We start from the raw sequence: 11,133 nt of genomic DNA, 5'->3' as shown, positions 1-11,133 counted from the left end.
ATCAGTTATCGTAGTAAAAATATTTACATTCTTGCAGTTCTGAAGCAGACTAAAAATTAGTAGATTCTTGCTCTGTTCCAGAACTACGAGATTAAACAAAGTTTTACTACGATAACCGATTTTCCCATTATGATATCGAAGAAAATGCAACTCATAGTAGAAGAATATAGGTAGATGCATCAACGCTTGTGAACATTGATGTATCAAATTATTTTAAATGTTTTGTCAAAAATAAGTAGATTTTTATATGTTTTCTTATACGACGCAAATCGGATGTTGTAATGATATGTATTTTTCAAAAATTTTTACAAATTTCAATTATTTTTCATTCAACATTTTCAATTCCAAAATCGGTTTGACATTTCATTGTCCCAGCATCTGTGTCGATCTACCTGTATTCCTCCACCATGGCAAAACAAAAGGTTCAAGTACATAAAAAGCTTGAGGTCATGGCTAGGCATATTAATGTCAAAGTATAATGGAAAACTAAAAGAAAAAATGTATTCGTATCATGGACTTGTTGATCTTGGCGTCAAAATAGAAACTCTTAAATAGTGGCATATTATTTGACTCAAATAAATGCTTCATAAAAGATCGTCATCCTCAACATCGAAAATCGATTACGAAAAGTCTACTCTGTAATTTTTGCCAATGGCAGAAATTTTTCATTACCAAATTCAATTGGTCGATAGTCGACCTACATATCCCTGTTTTATAATTTACTAGCGGCATTTTTTATTCGCATTTGAAGTTGCCTTCGTTCATTCATCCCGTGCATTGTTGGTATGTTTATGGGCATTGTTATTGACGTCGGGTTGATCTTTTGGTGCTCCGGTTGGGAGATGTGAGAACGTACATCGCTTTTTGGTTGGCAAAGACAGAACACAACAACAACCAAAGAAGAAAGAAAGCACAACAAGAAAAGTAGTGTGTTATTACGATTAGAGCAGCCAAAGAAGAGAGTTTCTGTCACTAAGCCTAGTTAAGGCGGTCGGATTGGTTGGTGGTTTGTAAACGAAAGACACGTCGACAAAAGATATTAATTGTTACCATTTCATGCAGGTAGCAGACCTGATAAGTGCTACAGAATCTCTCTAGAATAATTGAGATAAAGAACAAAAAAACATAATTTAGATCAACATGCGAATTAGTAATATACGCAATGGACGCATTTGCCGTTTGGCATTGTTGCTAATACTTTTGCCACTTTTGTATTTGTTGATCACTTGGAGTGATGGCCACAAAAGAGTGCAAGAGGTTTATCAGGCTAAATTTGGCACGGGACGACGTCACTATCAACGTCTGGAGGGGAGACCCAAGGAAATACCGGTTTTGGTAGAAGGTAATAAACAATCGTTGAACAAAATGTCATACAGTGAACAACGACAACAACAATAATGTGAAAAACATAAATAATTAAACAATTACTCACATTTTGGTGTTACAGGTTTGGGTAACTTTGAACCCACCACGCTGGAAGAACGTGTTGGTCCCGGTGAAAATGGCGAGGCATATCATATGCCAGCCCATAAGAAAAACGAAGCAGATGAGTCCGAAATGGAATATGGCATGAATATTGCCGCCTCTGATGACATCTCCATGCATCGCAGTGTGCGCGACACCCGTCTGGAAGAGTGTAAACATTGGAATTATCCATACGATTTGCCAAAGACCAGTGTTATTATTGTCTTTCACAATGAAGGCTTTTCAGTGCTGTTACGTACCGTCCATTCGGTCATAGACCGTACACCTAAGCATATTTTACACGAAATTATATTGGTCGATGATTATTCGGATAAAAAGAATTTGGGCGAGGAGTTGGAAAATTACATTAAACAATTTAAGGGGTTGGTTCGTTTGATACGCAACAAGGAAAGGGAAGGTTTGATTCGAACTCGTTCGCGTGGTGCTAAGGAGGCAACAGGTGAGTTCGTTTCGGGGACGACATGTTGAGAGTGTGTGTGTTGTAAAAGAACAATTTCAATTCTCGATATTAGTCGGATAATTTTTCTGATAAGAAAATATCCGTTTAAAATTTTCTTATTAGAAAATATATCTTCTCATTTATTTTTTCCTCCTTTCTTGTACAACATAGTAATGCATAACCCTTTTTGTTTTTAGGCGAAGTAATAGTCTTCCTTGATGCCCATTGTGAGGTGAACACAAACTGGCTTCCACCATTATTGGCTCCCATTTATCGTGATCGCACCGTAATGACTGTGCCTATTATCGATGGCATTGATTATAAAACATTTGAATATCGTTCCGTTTATGGAAGTGAAAATCATTTCCGTGGCATTTTTGAATGGGGTATGTTGTACAAGGAGAATGAGGTGCCCAAGCGGGAACAACGTCGTAGACAACACAACTCCGAACCTTATCGCAGTCCCACCCACGCCGGCGGTCTATTTGCCATTAATCGTGAATACTTTTTGGAACTGGGTGCCTATGACCCTGGCCTCTTGGTATGGGGTGGTGAAAATTTCGAATTAAGTTTTAAAATTTGGCAATGTGGTGGCAGTATTGAATGGGTACCCTGTTCACATGTTGGCCATGTGTATCGTGGATTTATGCCTTACAACTTTGGCAAGTTGGCCAGCAAGAAAAAGGGACCATTGATTACAATTAACTACAAGCGTGTCATTGAGACATGGTTTGATGAGACCCACAAAGAATACTTCTATACCCGAGAACCTTTGGCTAGATATTTGGATATGGGTGATATAAGTGAACAATTGGCCCTAAAGAAACGACTCAATTGTAAATCGTTCCAATGGTATATGGATAATATTGCCTATGATGTATATGACAAATTCCCTGCCCTACCGGCCAACTTGCAATGGGGTGAATTGAGATCAGTGGCAACGGAAAATTGCCTAGATTCAATGGGTCATCAGCCCCCCGCCATTATGGGCCTGTCACATTGTCATGGTGGTGGTAATAATCAATTGATACGTTTAAATGCTGCCGGTCAACTGGGTGTGGGTGAACGTTGCGTTGAGGCCGATCGCCAGGGTATTAAATTAGCCGTTTGTCGTTTGGGCACAACCGATGGTCCATGGAGTTATGATGAGAACACCAAACACCTATTGCATCGAGCCCATCGAAAATGTGTTGCTGTCCACCCCACCACACAACAATTGTTTTTGGCGCACTGTGATGTTAATGATGGCTATCAACAATGGTATTTTAAACCAATCAAACCTAACTATTAGACAATCAATTTAAGATGAAGATGAGGAAGTGAAGATGAATGAAGACGAAGGTGCAGAGACTGCAGCATATACAGACATACAAAACAGAAGAAGGGGTAATCTTAACGATGTAATAATTATGGGTAAGGCAAATGTTGTTTCTTTATATTGTTTAGTAAATGTCAATGACGAACATGGGTGTGTGTGTGTGCGCGTGAGTTTTTTGCAGTTGCTTAAATATTTATGCAAATGACTACTTGGCCGGTTTATTGTTTGAACAATTGAATTAATAAGAGTACGACTTCGTCTACTAGAAATAGTTAGTGTTTTTGAAAATGCCACTTTGTTGTTATAATTTCAACTACGACATCCATTTTGCGTTTTGAGAAATTATTTGAATTTTTTTATTCTGTTCATGCTTCAGATATTGATATTCTTGTTTTTGCTGAACTATAACGAGGGAGTGTCCGATTTGTTTCAAATATGACTTATCAAACATAGCTAATATGCAAATCCAACCGTATTTAATAAATTTCGAGGGAGTATCCGATTTGTTTCAAAAATGATATATTTAACATAGATCATATCAGACTATTGGATTTATAGGTTTCTGCTAATCAAACCCCTACGCTCTGAGTGGTCAGAACAAACGGATCTTGCAACAGACTGTCTAAACAAATGTAGATTCGGTTTTTTATCCACATATATTTTCAATTGTTATAACATTTGCGTAAATAAATTTTTTTTCATTAGTGAGGTTTACCAGATGAAGCCGAACTTCACCGAGATATTTTAGCATTTTTTTGTCACTAGAAAGCGTTGTCCTACTGGTTTTATTTACGTTTGATCTCTTCTGCTGGTTTTTCTAAGAAAGGGACAATTAAAGTAAATGCAGGACAGTGAAGTCATGCACAATGACTCTCAATCAATTCCGAAGTTAAACTTCCATTTATTCATTCAAATACAGGGTATATTAAAGGTGGGAATGCATATAGTGCTTATTTGGCTGGCTTAAGTCATCGGTTGGCTTCTTCGTAGAGGAACAAAGGAGTTTTAGGATATCTTAGCTCGATTTTGGGTGTAGGCTCCTGTCTTAATTTCGGAAGAAGCCAGTCAAATAAGCGCTTTATGTATTTCCACGTTATGTTGTATCTTGTTAAAGTTCAGAACATGATCTAAGGCGATTTACAAAGAACTCATTGGAGTAAAAGAAAAATTTTATGGGATTTTAATTATACTCTACACCTCATAGTGGTCAGAGTATTAAGACTTTGTGCATTTGTTTCTAACATAGAGTAGGAATCGAGATAGACCCATAGTTTGATGATATTCATAGAATCATTTTCTGTCTGTCCATGTGTTCTTGTAGGTCGCATTTGTTATCCGATTGAGATGAAATTTTGCAAACAATAATTGTTTAGCCCTTTAGAATCATGTTTAGAATCATTTCAAATTTATATATAGCTCCCACATATATCTTCAACTGGTTTCGGGTTAATTGTGCACCAAACGGTCAATATCAGTCCAAATGACCTGAATTTTGGCAAATCCGACCTAATTCAGTCTAGAATCAAATACATCAAATTTGGTGAAAATTGGTTCAGATATAGCTACAGCTCCCATATATATGTTTCATCCAATTTGGGGTTTTATGCCCCTCGCATGCGTAATACGCACTCCACAACAATGATCTGTGGTACCAGATATCAGATACAGCTCAGAAAAAAGTACTCAAAATATTATCAAGATCGCTTAAGATTTGGATATAGCTCTCATATATATCTTTATCCGATTTCAGAAATTTTGTTCACCAAATGGCTAATATTAGCCCAAATGGAGTGAATTTTGGCAATTCCGGTGGAATTCAGCCCAAAAGCAAATATTGGTGAAAATCGGTTCAGATATACCTATAGTTCCCACATATGTTTTATCCGATTTTGTGTTAAAGTCCCTCACATTCGTAATATGCCTTCCACAACAATGATATTTGATACCGGACATTTTATCGAGATCCGTTCAGATTTTTATATGCCTTCGATATACACATTTATTTGATTTTACGGTCGTTGCTCATTTGTAATATCAGCCCAAATTGAGTAGATTTTTACATATTCAACCGAAATTTTCCATTTGATGGAACTCGGTCCGGTTTTATTGCTCCAATAAATATTTTTATACCCTCCACCATAGTAAGGAGGGTATATTAAGATTTGTCGTTCCGTTTGTAATACCTCGAAATATACATTTTAGACCCCACAAAGTATATATTCCTGATCAGCATAAAATTCTAAGTCGATTTAGCGAGGTCCGTCCGTCTGTGGAAATCACTGTTGCTTCCGAACGAAATTAAGTAGGTTGGTAAATTTTAACTCAAATGTGTATTATGTCTGCAGGACTTTTGGTATTGAAAATGTGTCATGTAGGTCCACGTTTTGGTATAGCACCCATATAATGGTACCTCCTGATATTCGGTATTTTGATGATATTAGCGACATTATTCACCGGAATTGTTTCAAATTTGGTATTTAATGTTCGTAATAAATACTGCAGCCTAAGGCAGAAAATTGTCTGTTTAGGTTCGCGTCTTCGTATAGCCCCCATATAACTGTACCTCCCCATATTCGAAAATTTGATTATTTTAGCTACATTATTCATTGTTTGTTTTAAATTTGTTATTTGAAGTTCGTAACAGATGCTACAACCTATGATAGAAAATTGTCTGTGCAAATCCACGTCTTCGTATAGCCCCCCATATAACGGTACCTCCCGATATTCGGTATTTGTATGATTTTCGCGACATTATTCACCGGAATGGTTCAAATTTGGTATTTGAAGTTCGTAATTTGAAACTACAACCTATGACAGAAAATTGTCTTTGCAGGTCCACGTTTGCGTACAGCCCCCATAAACGGTACCTCCCTATATTTGGTACTTTGATGATTTTAGCGACATTATTCACCGAATTTATTTTTTTCAAGTTTCGCAAAAGTTGCCCATGCAGGTCCACGTCATCGTATAGATCCTTATATAACGCCTACACTCGGTATTTTTAAGACTTTAACAGAATTTTTAATAGATTTAGATTATTTTATTTATTTATTTATTTTTATTTTTTTGAAAATTGCCAAATTCGTTGTAAATAGTGGAGGGTATTCAAAGTTCGGTCCGGCCAAACATATAGCTTTTTTCCTTTTTTTGTTTAATTCTTATCGATTATAATTATTATGTCATATCATGCACTATACAGCAATGTTATTAGATACTAGAGGTACAAAAGCCTCCGTCAAATTTGTTGAAAATCGATTCGGAGTTGGATATAGTTCCCAAATTGAGACTACTTTAAAGTCATGATACGCATTCAAAAAAAGTTCATAGTTGGTATGATCTACTTCACATAACTTCCCAATACAAACTTTTTTTTGTTACGGGAGCTCTACTAAACATGCATAGTAGTGTAGGGTATTATGTAGTCGGCCCCGCCCGACTTTTAAGGTTTCCTTACTGGTTTTAGAAGAAAAAATAAAGCAAGATAACAATAAGAAATGTTGCATTCTTGTAAAACCCGTTTACTGTGTTCTTGACAAAGGATTTATCGTATTAAAACTTCTTTTTAATTTATTCTGATTTATTACAGCTTTAATGACGTCTAAAACACACACACACACGCGCTTATCTATTACCACAATGGACATTAACAACAATACTCTGCCCATCATCGTTAAGTATTCCAAATGATACAAAGAAAGAAACTCTTAAACGGCCTATAAAATAATTTTATAAGCAATATATCTATTAGGAAATTATACATAGAAAATATATAAATATATAGAGAAAAAAGGAAAACAGGATTGTTACGCTGTGGAACACGAATCATCAAATGGATAGCTGTCTCGATTTTGATAATGAAAAAACACACACACCTACACATTATACATAGAACTAAAAAAAATATTTTGGGGTTTCATACATAACTGATCAATTAGCTTTTTCTAAAAAAGTGAACGATTAAAATAAACAACAGAGGCATGATATTTACATACAAGAAGAAAAAATTACAAAACCATAAAAGAAAATATGAATGAAAGGCAAACCAAACTTGTTGGGTATGAATTTACAATCATGAATTACACAGGCATCATTTAAATGAGAAATAACTAATATTAAGTAAAACAAAATCAAAATGTTTTTATTTTAATTTCTTTATTTTTTTGTAGTTGATATTATATTTTTATTAATTAATTATTATTAATACATATATATTCTTGCATACATTGCCACTTTCTTAAGAAGGATAACGTAGTGACTAAAAATGTTATTTTTAAAATATTTCTTTCCACTTCATTCCTATTTCATATCTAAGTTTAATCGTTTCTCTCCACTCTGTATTTGTTGTGATAAATCTTATTAAAAAAATTAACTTTATACACTTTACTGAAAACACTCAAAATTACTATTTACTTCTCTCAAAAAAAGAACTCCTAATATTTTATAAGCTTTTAACATGTCTAATTTTAAGATTCTAATTTTTAATTTCTAAACGACGAAAAGAAAAAAGAAAAATTTTAAGTCTGAAAGAAAAATGAAACAAATAAAATTAAATATTGGAAAATCTTTTTGAGAAAACGTGTTGTTTCCTTATACAACGGTGGGGTTTATTATACCCTCCACCTTAGAAAGGGTGGCATATTAAATTTGTCATTCCGTTTGTAACCCTTCTGAATATCTGTCATAGACTCCATGAAGTATATATATTCATGATCAGCAAAAAAGTCTAATTCGTTTTAACGATGGTCCGTCTGTCTGTTGAAATCACGATACAGCTAATATTTTGACGTAGAGCTTTAAACTTTGACACAGTAGTTTGCATTGTGTCTGGATGGTCGAAAATAAGATATATCGGTCCACGTTTTGGTATAGCTTCCATGTAACGGCATCTTCCGATATTTGGTATTTTGATGGTTTAAGTCACAATTTGTCTAAAAATTGGAATTTGTAGTTCGTTATGGGTCTTAGCTCCGGTGGCGGAACATTTTATGTATAGGTCCACGTTTTCGTATAGCCCCCATATAAGGGTACCTCCCGATATTCGGTATTTTCATAATTTTTTTATACCCTACACCACAAGGTGGTCAGGTGTAACAGGCAAAAGGAAACGAGACAGACCCATGGTTCCTTTTGATGATCTGCATAGAATCACATTCTGAGTCGATTTATGCATGTCCGTCTGTCCATGTATTTTTGTAAACAAAGTACAGTTCGTATTTATTGCCCTATCCAGATGAAATATTGCACAAATCATTTGTTTGTTCCAAGGACGAACCCTATTGAAATTGGAGATAATCGGTCAAAATTTAGATATAGCTCCCAAATATATTGTTCATCCGATTTGTTATTTCCTCCTCCGCAGCCGTAATATGCACTCTGTAACAACAATATTTGGGGAAATATATCAAATACAGCTCATAAATACATTTGCTAAATTTTATCGAGATCGGTTCAGATTTGGATATAGCTCCCATATATAACTTCGTCCGATGTACCTTTTATTGTGCACCAAACGTGTAATATCAGTCCAAATAGTATAGAATTTTGCACGTACAATCAGATAGGACCTGAAAATAAGTATGCCAAATCGAAATCGGTTCAGATATAGCTATAGCTCCCATATATATTGTTCATCCGATTTGTTATTTTTGTCCTCCGCAGCCGTAATATGCACTCTGTAACAACAATATTTGGGGAAATATATCAAATACAGCTCATAAATACATTTACTAAATTTTATCGAGATCGGTTCAGATTTGGATATAGCTCCCATATATAACTTCGTCCGATTTACCTTCGAGTGTGCACCAAACGTCTAATATTTGCCCAAATTGGATGAAATTTGGCACTTAGGACCGAATTGAGTCTAGAAGCTAGTATGTCAAATTTGGTGAAGATCGGTTCGGATATAGCTATAGCTCCCATATATAATGTTCATCCGATTTGTCATATTTGTTACCCACAGCCGTAATATGCACTCCGTAACAACGATATTCAGGGAAATATATCAAATACAGCTCAGAAATATCTTTGCCAAATTTTATCGAGATCGGTTCCGATTTCGGTTCCCCTATATATTTTTAACCGATTTCAAATTAACTGTGCGCCAAATGGAATTGCACAAAAATGTTTTTTTTTAATATGTTTTTACTTGTTCTTAACCAATTTGTATTATGAAATTGATGAAATAAAGGGTGATTTTTTTGAGGTTAGGATTTTCATACATTAGTATTTGACAGATCACGTGGGATTTCAGACATGGTATCAAAGAGAAAGATGCTCAGTATGCTTTTATTACCAAAATGTTGGCAGAAAATCCGCTTTTTTATCGACAAATTTTGTTCAGCGATGAGGCTCACTTCTGGTTGAATGGCTACGTAAATAAGCAAAATTGCCGCATTTGGAGTGGAGAGCAACCATAAGCCGTTCAAGAACTGCCCATGCATCCCGAAAAATGCACTGTTTGGTGTGGTTTGTACGCTGGTGGAATCATTGGACCGTATTTTTTTAAAGATGCTGTTGGACGCAACATTACGGTGAATGGCGATCGCTCGATCGTTCGATGCTATCAAACTTTTTGTTGCCAAAAATGGAAGAACTGAACTTGGTTGACATGTGGTTTCAACAAGATGGCGCTACATGCCACACAGCTCGCGATTCTATGGCCATTTTGAGGGAAAACTTCGGAGAACAATTCATTTCAAGAAATGAACCGGTAAGTTGGCCACCAAGATCATGCGATTTGACGCCTTTAGACTATTTTTTGTGGGGCTACGTCAAGTCTAAAGTCTACAGAAATAAGCCAGCAACTATTCCAGCTTTGGAAGACAACATTTCCGAAGAAATTCGGGCTATTCCGGCCGAAATGCTCGAAAAAGTTGCCCAAAATTGGACTTTCCGAATGGACCACCTAAGACGCAGCCGCGGTCAACATTTAAATGAAATTATCTTCAAAAAGTAAATGTCATGGACCAATCTAACGTTTCAAATAAAGAACCGATGAGATTTTGCAAATTTTATGCGTTTTTTTTTTAAAAAAAGTTATCAAGCTCTTAAAAAATCACTCGGTATTTAAACATTTTCAGATAGGGTTGATTTTGTCGATTTTATTACGACAGATCGCAATGATTTTTCAGCCCTTATGCCTATACTGCCTGCACTTTTTTATGATGCTAAGCATTATGTTTATTATCTTCGCTCACAAGAAAGATGATTTTTTTAATTTAAAGTAATATAGGTATTCTAGTAGAACTGAACATGTACATAACTTCTTTTTTTGGGTTTTGTTAATGACGGAACCGAGTTTTGTTACCCTGATTATGTATAGCCTTACATCCAACAAGCCTATCGGCCCCTAGATTGCCGAGGAAATTTTATTGGCACCCCCTCACTTACTCGTATTCGATATAGGTATTCTACCTTATCAGACTCGCTAACACTGAAATGCTACGTTATTCGATATCCATCAGTGTTCCTTAAATTGCAACCAGAATACCGACTATGATCCAACAGTAATAGGTTGTATAAGAAAACAATTAAATCGGATGCCTTTTCTTGGCATTTAATAATAGGAATCGGACCGAGTGACTCAAATGTCTGTGGTCTCTAGATTATCTTCCGGAAAAGACATCTCTCTTGGACTTTGTCGCTAGACTGTACTTTTGATGTTTGGGTAAAAATGATAGAAAATGTGTGTAACTAACGAACAGTTCCAATCCCATTGCGGATGGTGGATTATGGTTGGTTGTATGAAGTATGGAGGTTAGAACTGGTTAATATCGATGAACCGAGTTATTTGTCAAACATTAGTTCTCTTTTGAAGTTTGCCTTTTACGGGTTGTGTCATTAGGTATGTACTATAAATTTTCTTGTAGAAATTACCTGCATATTTCTA

General features: G+C 35.5%; 1 protein-coding gene across 3 annotated transcripts; it reads left to right on the top strand.

Moving 5' to 3' along the window:
* Positions 1-704: 704 nt before the first annotated feature.
* LOC101900192 (N-acetylgalactosaminyltransferase 7) lies at positions 705-7,040 on the top strand. 3 transcript variants are annotated; one of them, XM_059122001.1, is made up of 5 exons: positions 705-999; positions 1,063-1,342; positions 1,448-1,924; positions 2,122-3,337; positions 6,829-7,040. In XM_059122001.1, the coding sequence occupies exons 2-4, from the start codon at positions 1,141-1,143 to the stop codon at positions 3,213-3,215; spliced, it is 1,773 nt and encodes a 590-aa protein (XP_058977984.1). In that variant the 5' UTR covers positions 705-999; positions 1,063-1,140; the 3' UTR covers positions 3,216-3,337; positions 6,829-7,040. The 3 variants fall into 3 exon arrangements, with proteins under 3 accessions (XP_058977984.1, XP_058977983.1, XP_058977982.1); XM_059122000.1 differs by having other exon boundaries at positions 705-1,006; XM_059121999.1 differs by having other exon boundaries at positions 705-1,342.
* Positions 7,041-11,133: the final 4,093 nt, after the last annotated feature.

The sequence above is a fragment of the Musca domestica genome, unplaced genomic scaffold (genome assembly GCF_030504385.1).
Source record: "Musca domestica strain aabys unplaced genomic scaffold, Musca_domestica.polishedcontigs.V.1.1 2, whole genome shotgun sequence".
Classification (NCBI taxonomy): domain Eukaryota; kingdom Metazoa; phylum Arthropoda; class Insecta; order Diptera; family Muscidae; genus Musca; species Musca domestica.
The sequence above is the reverse complement of the archived record's forward strand: the minus strand, read 5'-3'. Positions and strand labels throughout refer to the sequence as shown.